At 43.8% G+C, this 14503-nt stretch overlaps 1 protein-coding gene across 8 annotated transcripts in view; it reads right to left on the bottom strand.

The window, feature by feature from the left end:
* Nucleotides 1-14503, bottom strand: part of KLHL3 (kelch like family member 3) — a 299223-nt gene that overhangs the window by 84498 nt on the left and 200222 nt on the right. For all 8 annotated transcript variants that reach the window (XM_086411747.1, XM_086411748.1, XM_086411745.1 and 5 more), the window contains one exon: nt 10929-11035. In XM_086411747.1, the coding sequence (XP_086267873.1) occupies nt 10929-11035 (107 nt within the window). The remainder of the gene's footprint in view (nt 1-10928; nt 11036-14503) is intronic.

A 14503-nucleotide genomic window follows, 5' to 3' on the forward strand; every position in this document is an offset into this window, starting at 1 on the left:
GGAACAGTAAGAGGGTAGCATAGCTGGTATGTGGAGTGACAGTGAGAGGAAGGAGGCTGGAGAGACAGCTAGGAGCCAGGACTCGCAGAGCCCAGTAAACCATGCAAATGAGTTGGGACTTTATCCTAAGAGTAGCACCACTGAATAGTTTTAAACGAGGAATGACATCAACAGATGGGTGTCTTTGAATGAAATTTTGGACACATTGGGGGAGGCTGGACCAGTGGCAGGGAGAACAGATGGGAGGCCCTGATAACCATCCAAGAAAGAGAGAACACAGGCCTGTGAACTAGGGCAGCAGAGGCACCACGAGAGCACAGTCCTGAGGCCCCTGACCGCAGCCTGCTCTCTCTATACAGCGCACACAGCTCTGTTTAGAGCCAGGCTCATTCAACAAAGGTTGCTGGTTTCAGGAGGAAAAGACAGGCAAGATGTGTCCTTGTAGACTGAAATGCAGGGCGACGTGACTGCAAGAAATGGGGCTTCAGAAGTCCTTACATGAGTGTGAAAACAGAGCCTGGGCGGTTGTTTTCTGTCTGTGGAATCTGTGCACTGGAGCCAAGAAAATACAGTACAGTACAGCCCGTGGGCTGCAGACGCCCACCTCCAAGCTGCATGGACTATGCATGATTCCCCCACCAATCCACAGTTTCCATCCTGACACAGCTCTAGATACGAGTGATGCCAGAGAGGGAAGAAAGATGGGGGCGGGGAGACCTATTCCAAACCCTGCTGGCTCCCACGGATCAGGCAGCCCAGTGACCCCCATTCGATTCTCTTCTCTCTGACTGCTGGTAGAAAGCAGCAAAATGGCCTCAGCACAAAGAGCCCTGAGACAGGACAAAGAGGCAAAGAGGAAACAGGAAAAGATGGTGAGTTTCTCCTCTACCCATAAAACAAGCTTTCACAATCTCTCTCTTGAATATACTCCACGACAAACATGAACACATACATAAGGAAATCAAAAGTTAAATTCCTCTCTCCAAACAGCTATGAAGATGTTCACTAGCAAAGGTCCAGTGGGTAATTATACTGCAAAAAGATCATCAAAGATGGCCAATTCTCAGTTTAACAACTTGGACCTTAGAAAAAAGGCTGGGGGGAAAAAAAAGCAACCTGACTACAAGAACCAAGAGACTCAGAAGTCTTTAGTGAGTGTGAAGTCAGAGAGAGCCTGGCCTGATTGCTTGCTCTTTATAGAAGTAGAGCTTGGGAGTCAGGTTAGGGTTTTGTATCTTGGGGGTAAACAAGTGGAATCTCCTGAAATTGTGTGAAAATATTTGTACATATGGGCAAAAGTTTGATTTTCTGATGAGATGAACAATCATTTTCATGATGTTGAATACCCGGAAAACGTTAAGACACAGTTTTCTAGACGATGGGATTTTTTTTTTTCCTTGCTTCTTTATATGAATCAAAAATTTCTGCACTAAGTACTTAAAATTCCAACAAGCAAGAAAAAATTGAAGGAAAAAAAAATCTAGGGCCTCAAAGACCATGTCTTTTCTGATAAATTTCCTTTATAGGAAATTGGAGACTTAGATTAATATAAATCATAAGGACTTGTAAAATCCAATTTAATATCTCTGTGAACCAGTAGAAATTACTGCATCAAACAAAGATGTCAGCTTAAACAAACCCTGAACGTGGTAGTAATAATAGTTGCTACTACATGCCAGACCCTCAGGGTTTACATACATTATTTCATTTAGTCCTTGTAACAACCCCAGGAGGTACGAGATATTGCTTGCAATTTATAAATTATAGAATTGGCATATCAAGAGGCATTTGCACACAGCTAGTAAGAGGGCAGAGCTGGGATTTCAACCTTTGGCCTAACTTTAGACCTCATGTCATTTTTAATAAATCCCTCTATAATTTAAACCTGACCCTAACTAATGACCTTGACAAAAGTATTCATAAAGTGAAGAGTGAAAGTGTTAGTAGCTCAGTCCTGTGCAAATCTTTGCGACCCCATGGACTGTAGCCTGCCAGGCTCCTCTGTCCATGGGATTCTCCAGGCAAGAATACTGGAGTGGGTAGCTATTCTCTTCTCCAGGGGATCTTCCTAACCCAGTGATCCAACCAAGGTCTCCTGAATTGCAGGCAGATTCTTCACTGTTTGAGCCATGAGGGAAGCCCATTTGACATATAACAAGCACTTAAATACTTGTTGGAGCAGAGAAAGAAAGAAAAAAGAGAGGCTTTCTCTTGACATCTCATAAGTCCACAGACTATAGTTAATTCTGAAGAAGGAGAAATCATCAAAGGCTTCTTCATTCTTGCTCTTTCACTCACCTCTGCTACTTTGACAAAATATTTCTAGAGGACAGAACATAAGCCCTGTAAGTCCCTCTGTCTTCAAGATTAACCCAAGAGCCCTCTTCTGCTGATTTTTCCCAAGAGGCCCAGCCCAGCCACCGCAGACTCTGAACTTTCAAAAAAGAAGAAATGCAGATGGCCAACAGGTACATGAAAAGATGTTCAACACGACTAATCATCTGTGACATGCAAATCAAAACCACAATGAGATATTACCTCACACTTGTCAGAACAGTTATCATCAAAAAGAACACAAATAACAAAAGCTGGTGAGGATGTGGAGAAAAGGGAACCCTCCCACCACTATTTGTGGGAATGTAAATTGGTACAGCCACTGTGGAAAACAGTATGGAAGTTTCTCAAAAAACTAAAAATAGAACTACCAAATGACCTAGGAATTCCACTCCTGGCTGTATATCCCATCCCCCCCCAAAAAAAAAACAAAAACAATAATTCAAAAAGATACATGCACACCAGTATTCACAGAAACATTATTTATAATTGCCAAGATATGGAAGCAACTAAAGTGTCAATCAACAGATAAGTAAATAAAGAAAATGTGGTCTGTATATTTGATGGAATACTACTTAGCCATTAAAAAGAATGAAATTTTGCTATTTGCAGCAACATGGATGGACTTGGAGAGTATTATGCTAAAGTGGAAAAAGTCGGACAGAGAAAGACAAATTCTGTACCATATCACATATGTGAAATATAAAAAAATACAACAAATTAGTGAATATAACAAAAAAGAATCAGACTCACAGATATAAAGAACAAATTAGTGGTTACTAGTGGAGAAGGAAGAGGGGAGGGGATGAAGAGGTACAAACTATTAGGGATAAAATAAGCTCCAGGGCTTCCCTGGTAGTCCAGTGGTTGAGAGTCTGCCTTGCAGTGCAGGTAATACCAGTTCGATTTCTGGTCCAGGAGAATCCCACATTCCGCAGAGCAAGACTACCGTGTGCCGCAACTACTGAGCCTGTGCGCTAGAGCCCACGAGCCACAACTACTGAGCCCACGTGCCACAGATACCGAAGCCTATGCGCCTAGAGTCTGTGCTCTGCAACAAGAGAAGCCACACACTGAGAAGCCTACATACAACTAGAGAGCAGGCCCCACTCTCTGCAACTAGAGAAAGCCCCCGTGCAGCAATGAAGACCCAGCACAGCCAAAATCATAAATAAATATTTTTAACGTAAATTAATATTGTACAACACAGGGAATATAGTCAATATTGTATAATAACCATAAATGGAGTATAAGCTTTAAAAATTGTGAATTTTATTGAACAGCTGTAACTTATATAATGTTGTAACAGTAACTGTACTTGAATTTAAAAGAGAAAAAGAAAGAAAACGTCAGTTGAACATTTTTGTCCTCTGTTAACATCATATCCTGTTCTTCCAGATAGATCTTGATCTACCTAGCAAGGGCAGATGTTTGTTTGTTCATTCACTCAATAAGCAAGTATCAAACAGTCCCTATGGGCAAGGCCCAAGGACACAGTGGTGAACAAGTCATGTTCCCAGCCCTCATGGAGCTCAAACTAGTAGAAAGATGAGTAAACCAGCAATTTCAAAATGTGTTAAATGCTAGAAAAGGAGACTTAATTTAAAAGGTTCTTAGGCAGGGATTCCTCTACCCTGAACTGTATGCAAAATAATGAGCATAGAGGAGCACATATTTACTTTTTTGTGGAAAGAATCCATTGTTTTCATCAGACTGATGAACCTGACCTATTCTGGGGCCACAAAAATTTGAGTCTGGCAGAAGCACAGCATATAAAAGGAGGAAGGGGGAGAGATGGCTGAAGATACAAGCAGGCTCTGGACAACTTGAGGGCCTTGTGCACCATGCAGAGAAGTTTAGACTTCATTCTAAGGGCAATGGGGAGCCCTTGACAGACTTTAAGCAAGTAAGGAATACATTAGATTTTTATTTAGTAAATATGACTATAGCTACAGTGTAGAAAATGGGTTGGGACTGACGGAACAAAATGGGGGCAGGTTGACAAATTAGAAGGCTGCTGCAGTAAACTGGGTGAAAGACGATGGCAGCTAGACTAAGGGACTACGTCTTAAACTTCTTTAAATCTTCAGACTCTACCTTCAGACCAGCACCTAGAAGTCTCCAAGAAGCATAGAGAGCCCAGGAGAGCAAGGCATAGTCTCAACCTAGCTAGCACATCACAGGCACCAAAGTGTGAAAGTGTCAGTTGTTCTGACTCTTTGTGACCCCATGGACTGCAGCCCGCCAAGCTCCTCTGTCCACGGGATTTTCCAGGCAAGAATACTGGAGTGGGTGGCCATTTCCTTCTCCAGCGGATCTTTCCAAACCAGGAATCAAACTTGAGTCTCCTGCACTGCAGGCAGATTCTTTACTGTCAAAGCCACCAGAGAAGCTCACATGCACAACAGAGTTCTTTTTAGGTGGAAGACTGCCCAAAGGGGGGAAGAGGTGCATCTTGAGGAGCCATGGGGGAAAATCTTTCACCACCGCATAAGACAGGAGGGCTAGAAAATCACTGGCTCATATCCTAGATTGCTGATAGAAACCCAACCCCATTATTCAGCCAAAGGAACAAGAAAGGAATGGTAGAATGGCTGTGAGGTCTTTCCAAAGAGCCAGACACAGACCACCAGCCACCCCTCAAAGCTGTACAGCAAAGGGAATAAAAAGTGCATTCAGGAGTCCTTGTGTTACAGAACTCTTCTTCACTCCTCAATTGAATCCTTACTGTTGAAATTTAGTTTCATGATCTGGGTAAAAAGAAAACAGAAGATCCTTACCTTCTGCACAATGATCCTGCCTGGGTGTTAGGATGGCTATTATACTCTCTCACCCCTAACCTTCATCTGTCTAAGTCCTGATATCTAGGCTGCCAACTCATTTGGCCAGAGTTGAGACCTGTGCCACATGTTAGCATCACATGAGGAAAAGAAATAACCTGCCACCTTGCTGAATCCCAGCCAAGCCTCCTGCAGGTAAGGTTTGTAGGTGAGCCATCTATGCCAGATAACTGCAAAAGGTTGACCTCTGTCTCCTGTGAAATAAGGACGTTCCTGGCCCTGCCTTTATGCCAAAGCTGTGCGACATTCAAAGGAGATAATGAGAGTGTGAGAACTGCAGCAGCAGGATTCAGCAGAGCTGCAGTGCTGGAGATCACCCCAGCACCCAGCCTCCCTGGAATCTCAGCCTTCCTCCACCTGGAGAGGTCTTTCTCCTCAGGTGGAGTACCAAATCGGGAAGGAAATGCCTATGTAGCCAGAGATGTTTCATGTCAACTCTCACCACCACCAGGGCAGCAGGTATCAGAGCCTCCCCACACATCCATATGAGCTGTATAAACTATGACGGGCTCTACACATAATAAGAGTTAGCTTTATTAAGTACCTATTCTGTGTCGGGTGCTCTTCCCTGGTGGCTCAGATAGCAAAGAGTCTTCTTGCAAGGCGGAGACCCGGGTTCGATCCCTGGGTTGGGAAGATCAGCTGGAGAAGGCAATGGCAACCCACTCCAGTATTCTTGCCTGGAAAATCCCATGAATGGAGGAACCTGGCAGGCTACAGTCCATGGGGTCACAAAGAGTCAGACATGACTGAGTAACTAACACTTTCACAATTTCATTCTGTATTGGGTATCTTATTTCCCTTACCTGTATCTGTTCCCTGCTTATTGTTATTATTGTTTTACTGTTATTATTCCAGTCTCAAAAACAAGAAAACAAGATCACAGAGGTTAAGTAACTGCTTACAAACCTATCAGTTGCTGGAGTCAGGTCATGATGGTTTTCTAAGATACCACACCATCCCCTAATGAAGGTGCCATTACCACCCTGTGTTTAATCCTTACCAAAGAGGCCTTTGCATCAACAACTCCAAACGTCCTCTATGAACACTCATAAAAAAATTTCCGTCCAGTGGTTCTCTTCAGTGAAGATCTGAAATTTCAAGACTGAGCTATGCCAAGTGCAGACAAGTCTACCCCTGACCATCTTGGTCAAATCAGTTGCACGTAATTGGATGCTGGTAGGTGTCTGAACAGTAGTCTCTTTTCCAGGGCACTACACAAGCCTGTGTTGAACTACATCAACACAGGCTTGCTGCTGCAGCTGCTGCATTGCTTTAGTCATGTCCGACTCTGTGCGACCCCAGAGATAGCAGCCCACCAGGCTTCCCATCCCTGGTATTCTCCAGGCAAGAACACTGGAGTGGGTTGCCATTTCCTTCTCCAAGGCATGAAAGTGAAAAGTGAAAGTGAAGTCGCTCAGTTGTGTCCGACTCTAGTGACCCCATGGACTGCAGCCTACCAGACTCCCCCATCCATGGGATTTTCCAGGCAAGAGTACTGGAGTGGGGTGCCACTGCCTTCTCTGCAACACAGGCTTGAACGACATCCAAATCAATTCTTGAAAAAAAGTCACCATTTCTATATCAAGAGCAACATACTTTTAGACATGACTACCGCACCCATCACCCTCAAATCTAGGACACTTAAGCCACAAAAGGACATCTGACTTTGATGTGGTATGTTAGGGACAGGAAGAAGAAATCCTATGACACTGTAAGCTTCTGCCCTGAGGTAACCAACTCTAAAAGAAACATGGAAGACCAGACCATTTCTCCTCAATCCCATACAGACTCTGACCTTCCTTTTTCTCCACCCCCCTGAACTGTTCTACCCAACTTCTAACTCCTTAGGGGCAAAATCCTCAGAGGCCAGACCCTACCTACTCTGACTACTCCCTCAAGGCCCTCTTAATACAAAGAAAAGCTTCTACTCCCTAGTGTTCCCTCCCTCACTGCTCCATTGCTTTGGATTAAGTCATGCTAAACTGCACGATATGCAAAGATCTTCAAAGACATCAATACATCATTCAGACACTCAGAACACAGACATGGTCCAAGGCTTGGTGGAGTCAGGCATGAAGAAAGCCCGAAACAGTGGTTCTATGTGATGAGTGCATGCCTAAAGGTGAGTAAGAGAGCCTGGCCCTGACTGTTCTGCTTGTGGCTGGTTGGTGTCTACTCCTTCCAAGTCCCTTGCCTCTTACCTCCAGGACATTCCTGACTCTCCTCATTTCTAGTCACCATATATTCAAAGACACCAGTTGAATATCAACCTGCATCTAAAAGCAACTTTTCTTAAAAAAAAAAAAAAAAGCCAATCTAATCAGCCTCAGTGTGTAATATCAATACACTAGACAGCTTATTCCCAGGGCTTCTTGTGGGATGGAGCTCACATGTCTTTTCCTGAGCCCACATATTCTTTAGGACTCGGTTCTTTTAATAGCATAAAATGGGACTGCTTTTAAAATCCTGGATGATATGTAGGGATCTGTATGGAGTACCAATACTATAGGTACACAGAACCCATAGTAAAGGGCACGCTAAAAACAGAGGGAATAAAGTGACTGGGCTGTTTTGGGGAAATTATCTTTCCCTAGAATGGAGGTGCTAGATGGGGAGAAAGGGGTTGAGGGGAATCTTAAGTATTCCATACTCAGGGAAAAGGACAGGGTCAGCCCTGCTGGCCTCTCCAATCACACTGTTCTAAAGGAGTAGACTGCAATTCAGGTGACTGCCCATCCCAGATCCTCTCACAGGCTGGTTGCCTTTGGACACTCTCCTGTGGACACTCACACCTCAGTTTCCTATTTATTCCAAGTTATGGGAAGGACACTGTCAAGGAGTAGGGCTGATAATTGGAACCATCGACAGACATTTGGGCAATATGAACTCAGCAGATAAACAAATAAAAACATGTTAAGCCTGAATAAAAGATCTTAATCACACCACTCAAGTCAGAAGAAAGCCATATATATTTTCTCTTCTTTGGGGCCTTAAACATGCCGATAGAAACAGACTTAACATGAATCAGCTGAACCTTTTCATTATTAATTTTATGGATTTTAAAGCTGAACCTGATAATGAGAACAGAATTTTGCAGTTACTTTTTTCTTGTACCTGTTTACCAATATTTAAGCAAAATCAAAGGGCCTGAAAAAATATACAAATCTGATACAGTGCTGATGGAAGCATATGCTGGTACAACTGTTTCAAGTGTTGTGGAGTTGAGACACATGTCTCACAAGGATTCAAAATGTGTACACACTTTAATCAAGTATTACTTATCCTATTTTTTTTTCTGTAATGAACATATATGAATAGTGTTTGGATGAACATATGGATAGGTGGATGGGTGGGTGGATGGATGGACAGACAGACAATGGATGGAAGGAAAGGATAGGAGGACAGATATTAACCAGATTCTATGGAAGCCATGGGCTGGGCCACACATTAGACTGCTTTCTTCTCTTGAATCTCTTCTCCTTTCAATTACTAGAGTCCAAGATCTGATCCAGAAGCATATTTTCTCTCCCTTTTTAAAATCACTTTGTTTTTGCTTAGGCACTTCCATGAACCCAGAGGCAAGTTCATTAGCCAAAAAAAAAAAAAAAAAAAATGGAGCCAAAAGTATAATTCATTGTAATTGCAAGTGGACTCCTCTTTCAATACTGCACTTTTTTAAATCAAATACATGGAGAAAAATGACTGGCAGAGCTATTTACTGAAGTTGCAACTAAATTTGTAGATAAGATAAATTATTTTAAAAGAAAGAAAGATGGATGAAAGACAAGGAAATAAAGAAATAAAAGCCTTACTACTAGAGTTTGAGACTACTTCAAAGAGAAGTGGCTCAAAATTTCCAGGTAATGAAAGTAGGTGTTTTTCCAGGCTGCATTATGGAATTCCTAGTACAAGGCTCAAAGTGAGGTAAGCGTGGCTTGGTGCACTTAGCAAAAGCAATGCTCCAGGTTGAGATCAGTCCTTCACATGATGAGCCAAGAGAGGACACATATGGGGAACTCTCAAATAACAAGCTCTAAGCCCCCACCGCCACCCACCCATCAAGAACCACTCCTGCCCAGCAGAGGCTGTGTATTATATTAGGAAAAGGACAAGAGCCTATTCAGGAAAAATGTGCCTGTACTCACCCATCCTTAGCAATCCCACATTCATTCGTTTAACCTTCAGTTGTTCACTGTCTCCTAAACACCAGGCCCTGGAGTGGGCACTAAGGATTCGACAGTAACAAGACATGGTCCCTGAGCGCCCAAAAACTCACAATCAAGGGTGGGAGACATTTTGTTCATTTAAAAAATATTTTAGTGCTAGTGTGTACCAGGTACTCAGGATACGGAAACAAACAAAACTAACAAGATCCCAATCTTTATGGAACTGATATTCCAATAAGGAGACATAGGTAAAAAAAATACTTAAACAACTAATCAATATGATTTTCAGATAGTGATGAGTTGTGAAAAAGAGATGAGTTATGGAGTAGAAGGAGACCTAGTATGGAACTATGGCTCAGGTGGTCAGAGAGGAGGTGGCACCTGAAGTATAAACTGCAGGGTGATAAGCGGTGAGTACATGAGACTCCAGAGCATAGGCACCGCAGACACCAGGAAACAGGAGTGCAGAACGATAGTGACCACACTCAGAGGAAGCACAGGGTACGGGTGAACATGTGGAAGGGACAGCAGACCTCATCCAGGGGCCACACTCGGGCCAGCTGGCCTTCAGTCAGCCATGATAGATACAGCACCGCCTGCGCCTGGCTCAGGGGAGGCGCTGCGAGGCACTGCAGTCAGGAAGCTCAGCCCATGGGTTTAAGGGAATTTGGGCTCAGAAGTAACACACATGCAACAGATGGACAAGGCTGTTTGACATGTCCAGAAAACAGGGACTCCCTGGAAACCTGGCAAAGGTGCTGAGACAGAATGCAGATGGTGAATATACTTCTGTTTTACTCTTTCCACCCCAAGCCCCGCCATCACGTCTCCCAACTCTCTCCCAGGTTTAGTAGCTAAGTCATGTCTGACTCTTGCGACCCCACGGACTGTAGCAGACCAGGCTCCTCTGTCCATGGGATTGCCCACACAAGAATATTGGAGTAGGTTGCCATTTCTTTCTTCAGGGGATCTTCCCAACGCAGGGATTGAACCCAGGTCTCCCACACTGCAGGCAGCTTCTTTACTATCTGAGCCACTCTCTCTCCCAACACTCCTGTAAAAAGGCTAGAGGAGGCTCAGGGCCCCTGCCTGGAAGAAATGGCAAAGGACTGACAAGATGTGAAACAGCTAGGCCAGCCAGCCCTGGGCCGGGAGTCCAGAAGCCAAGTTCCCCTCATTCACCGGGTGACCTCAGGCAAGTCCCTTCCTTCTCTCAGTCTCAGTGTCCCCAAACTGCAAAATGAGAGGGAAGAAGCCTGAGGGTGAGCCCAAGAGTCTACATTTCTAACAAGCTCCCCGACATGATTACAATACACAGCAAAGTCTGAGAATTCATGGACTGTGATTCTACCTTTGTTCCTCAGAGAGAACTGCAATAGGGGCTGCATGCTCAACAGGCCTGGCTGAGGCTATGAGTCCATCACAATTCTTGGTACCTCCATGGTGCAGAGCAAAGAATCCGGCACATAAAAGCTCCTCAGGGTGGAGCCTTCTCTTTCCTCCCCCACTCACACCACCACCCTCAACGTTCTCCCAGTTGGGACTGCAGTCCCACACGTGTGGGTTTATTGTCTGTCCCTCATACCTGTGAACATCGCACAGAAGTAGGGGCTGCAGGCTGCCAGGACCACACGGTGGGCTTCTATCTCGACATCTTCTGCCACAATCATCACGTCACACAATAGCTGTTTGCTGTAAGACACCAGTGAGGGGAAAGGATGGGTCACAGCACAAACACCCACCCCCAGCCATACAAGGGTACTTTTTTTTCCCACCCACATTCCATACTATCACTGTCTATGGCTGCAAACGGATCTGCCATATCTTGAGTCAGGCAGTGGGATGGACTCATCACCTTTTCCAAGTCCCTGATAAGCCTGACATTCATGCTTTCCTGAGGCACTCAACTCTGCAGAGATCCAACTACAATGTAGCTGCAAATCAGGGCTCCTCCATCTGTCTTCACATTTCTGCTCCCCAACTCTATCAGCTGCAACTGAGACAGGGGGACAGCTCAATGAGCAGTGGGAACAGTTTTGGGCTATTAGTTGAGTGACTGAATGCACCAAGGAGCATGAGCATGCCCCTGAGATGTGCCACCATTGAGAACAGGTATTAACTATTCCCCAAGCGGTCCACTCACTGCCTATGAAACACTGGTAAGGGGCCAGCCATGTCTGGAGGACTTGAGTATATTTCTCTTCCCACCCAGGTTTAACACTATCATCAAAGAAACTCCACGTATATACACAGTGCTCCCTAAAGACCCTGTGCAAACTCCAATCGCTGCAATTAAGAAAACTGTAACCACATTTTTACTTGTTTTTCATCCCAAACAAGGTGACAAACCTTTGAAAAGGACTTATTTATTGTCATATCCTAGACACCTGGCTGAATGCATAGCACACAGAAGGCTCCAATTTTTACTAATAAATGAAGGAAGGAAGGAATGACATTTTAAACAGGATCATTCTACACTCAGAGAGGGAATGAATATTTGACTACTTTGAAGACTGCAAGGATACTACAAGCCCTACCAATTCAAGAGTTTTTCCTCTACCAACCTTTCAAATTCTTATCATGGCTATTATCATTACAATAGCTAATATTTTTTTAATTACATGTGCCAGGCATTGTTCCAAGCACTTTTTAAAATATATATTATTTCATTTAATCCTCTCTACAACCCTAAGATGTTTAGCTATTATTATGTCCCATGTTTCAAAATAAGGAAACTGAGACCCAGAGACATTAAGTAACTTTCCAAAGGTTACACAGAAAGGGAGCAGTAGAGACAGGATTTGAATATAAGGAGCTGAACCCAAGAACCCACGTTCTTAACCTCTATAGTATCCTGGTCACCACTAGTCCCTCCCTCAGCTTGAAGTGCTAGAAGTGGGAGGGAAGACAGGGAGATTAAACACAGTTCAACCGTGATCCACTGGCAGTAGTTACTTGCACACTATACTGAATTGTGGATCAGAACAAACTTAAATTCTGAAAGAGATGGGAATACCAGAGCACCTGACCTGCCTCATGCCTCATGAGAAATCTGTATGCAGGTCAGGAAGCAACGTTAGAAGTGGACATGGAACAACAGACTGGTTCCAAATAGGGAAAGGAATACATCAAGGCTGTATATTGTCACTCTCCTTATTTAACTTATATGCAGAGTACATCATGAGAAACGCTAGGCTAGATGAAGCACAACCTGGAATCAAGACTGCCAGGAGAAACATCAATAACCTCAGATATGCAGATGACACCACCCTTATGGCAGAAAGAGAAGAACTAAAGCACCTCTTGATGAAAGTGAAAGAGAGTGAAAAAGTTGGCTTAAAGCTCAACACTCAAAAAACTAAGATCATGGTATCTGGTCCCATCACTTCATGGCAAATAGATGGGGAAACAGTGAGAAATTTTATTTGTTTGGGCTCCAAAATCACTGCAGATGATGACTGCAGCCATGAAATTAAAAGATGCTTGCTCCTTGGAAGAAAAGGTTGGTATGACCAACCTAGACAGCATATTAAAAAGCAGAGACATTACTTTGCCACAAAGGTCTGTCTAGTCAAAGCTATGGTTTTTCCAGTAGTCATGTATGGATGTGAGGGTTGGACTATAAAGAAAGCTGAGTGCTGAAGAATTGATGCTTTTGAACTGTGGTATTGGAGAAGACTCTTGAGAGTCCCTTAGACTGCAAGGAGATCCAACCAGTCCATTCTAAAGAAAATCAGCCCTGAATATTCATTGGAAGGACTGATGCTGAAACTGAAACTCCAGTACTTTGGCCACCTGATATGAAGAACTGACTCAATGGAAAAGACTCTGATGCTGGGAGGGATTGGGGGCAGGAGGAGAAGGGGACGACAGAGGATGAGATGGTTGGATGGCATCACCGACTCAATGGACATGAGTTTGAGTAAACTCTGGGAGTTGGTAATGGACAGGGAGGCCTGGGGTGCTGCAGTCCATGTGGTTGCAAAGAGTGAGACACAACTGAGTGACTCAACTGAACTGAACTGATACTGAATTGAGAAGTCTGAGGTCATGACTGGGTTCCACATGACAGTGATGAGATAATGGTAAGCAGATGGAAGAGAAGCTACATATTTGCCCTCCCTGGTAGAGCATATTAAGCCAACTACTCAGATATTAGTCCAGGTTCACTTTTCAGAGAAATAGAGTCATAAAGCCTGAGAAGGCTAGAATTGCAAATGCCCTTAGAGATCACCCTATGATGCTCAGAGAGGTGACCCAAAACCACAAAAGCCTTAGTCTTCAATCCAGTTCTGACTCCAGGTGCAGTACCATTTCTGCCTCATGATTGGTTGATACTTCGAATGGGAAAAGACAGAAGCTAGGTTAGCTCCAAAAGGGAAAGGGGATCAGGAAAGATCCAGCACATGGAATAAGGAACCAGTGAGGGGACTTCTGGGAAGGGTCAGTCCTCTGGGCACCAAGAGGCAAAACCTGGGGGTGGGACCTCATCCTGCAGTGAACAGCACACCCTAAATGCAAACCTTATCAGAATAAACCAGCTCAACTGGGAACAGAACTGGCTCTGACTCAACAGGCTATAAGAACATGAACAAATTGACCCCACCAATTTTCTCAGCTTTCTTAGCTGCCTTGGGACATACACCATGGGGGCCAAATGAGATTGTAGGTACTACTTGTTTAAATTTGGATAAAATATATTTTAAAAATGTATTCCCAACATGAATAGATTCATCTTGGACATTTTCACTTCTGTTAAAGATTTGGGAGAGAAAATAGAGTTATCAGGGCTATTTAAAAAGGCAAGTAATTTTTTTTGGTAACTAGTATTAATATTTTGATAAGGAAAGTACTGACATAGATGAGTCACAGATGCTGAACAAATTTTCAATGTCAGGAACTGGGAAAGCAAATAAAGTGGGATATCTTACACAAACCCAGAAAGGCTGATAATTCTTGAACAAATGAAGACGAGACAAGAAGGAAAAAGGAATAAAGATGGAGAATCCAGTCAGCAAATAAATCAGAGCAGTTCTGAGAAGCAGGAGGTACATCTCAAGGCCAGAGAAACTCTAACCTGGGAAGGAAGAGGGGAAGTCGCTCAGTCGTGTCCGACTCTTTGCGACCCCATGGACTGTAGCCCACCAGGCTCCTCCATCC

The sequence above is a fragment of the Bos grunniens genome, chromosome 7 (assembly GCF_055505025.1).
Source record: "Bos grunniens cultivar Pamir isolate PY7600 chromosome 7, Bosgru_T2T1.0, whole genome shotgun sequence".
Classification (NCBI taxonomy): domain Eukaryota; kingdom Metazoa; phylum Chordata; class Mammalia; order Artiodactyla; family Bovidae; genus Bos; species Bos grunniens.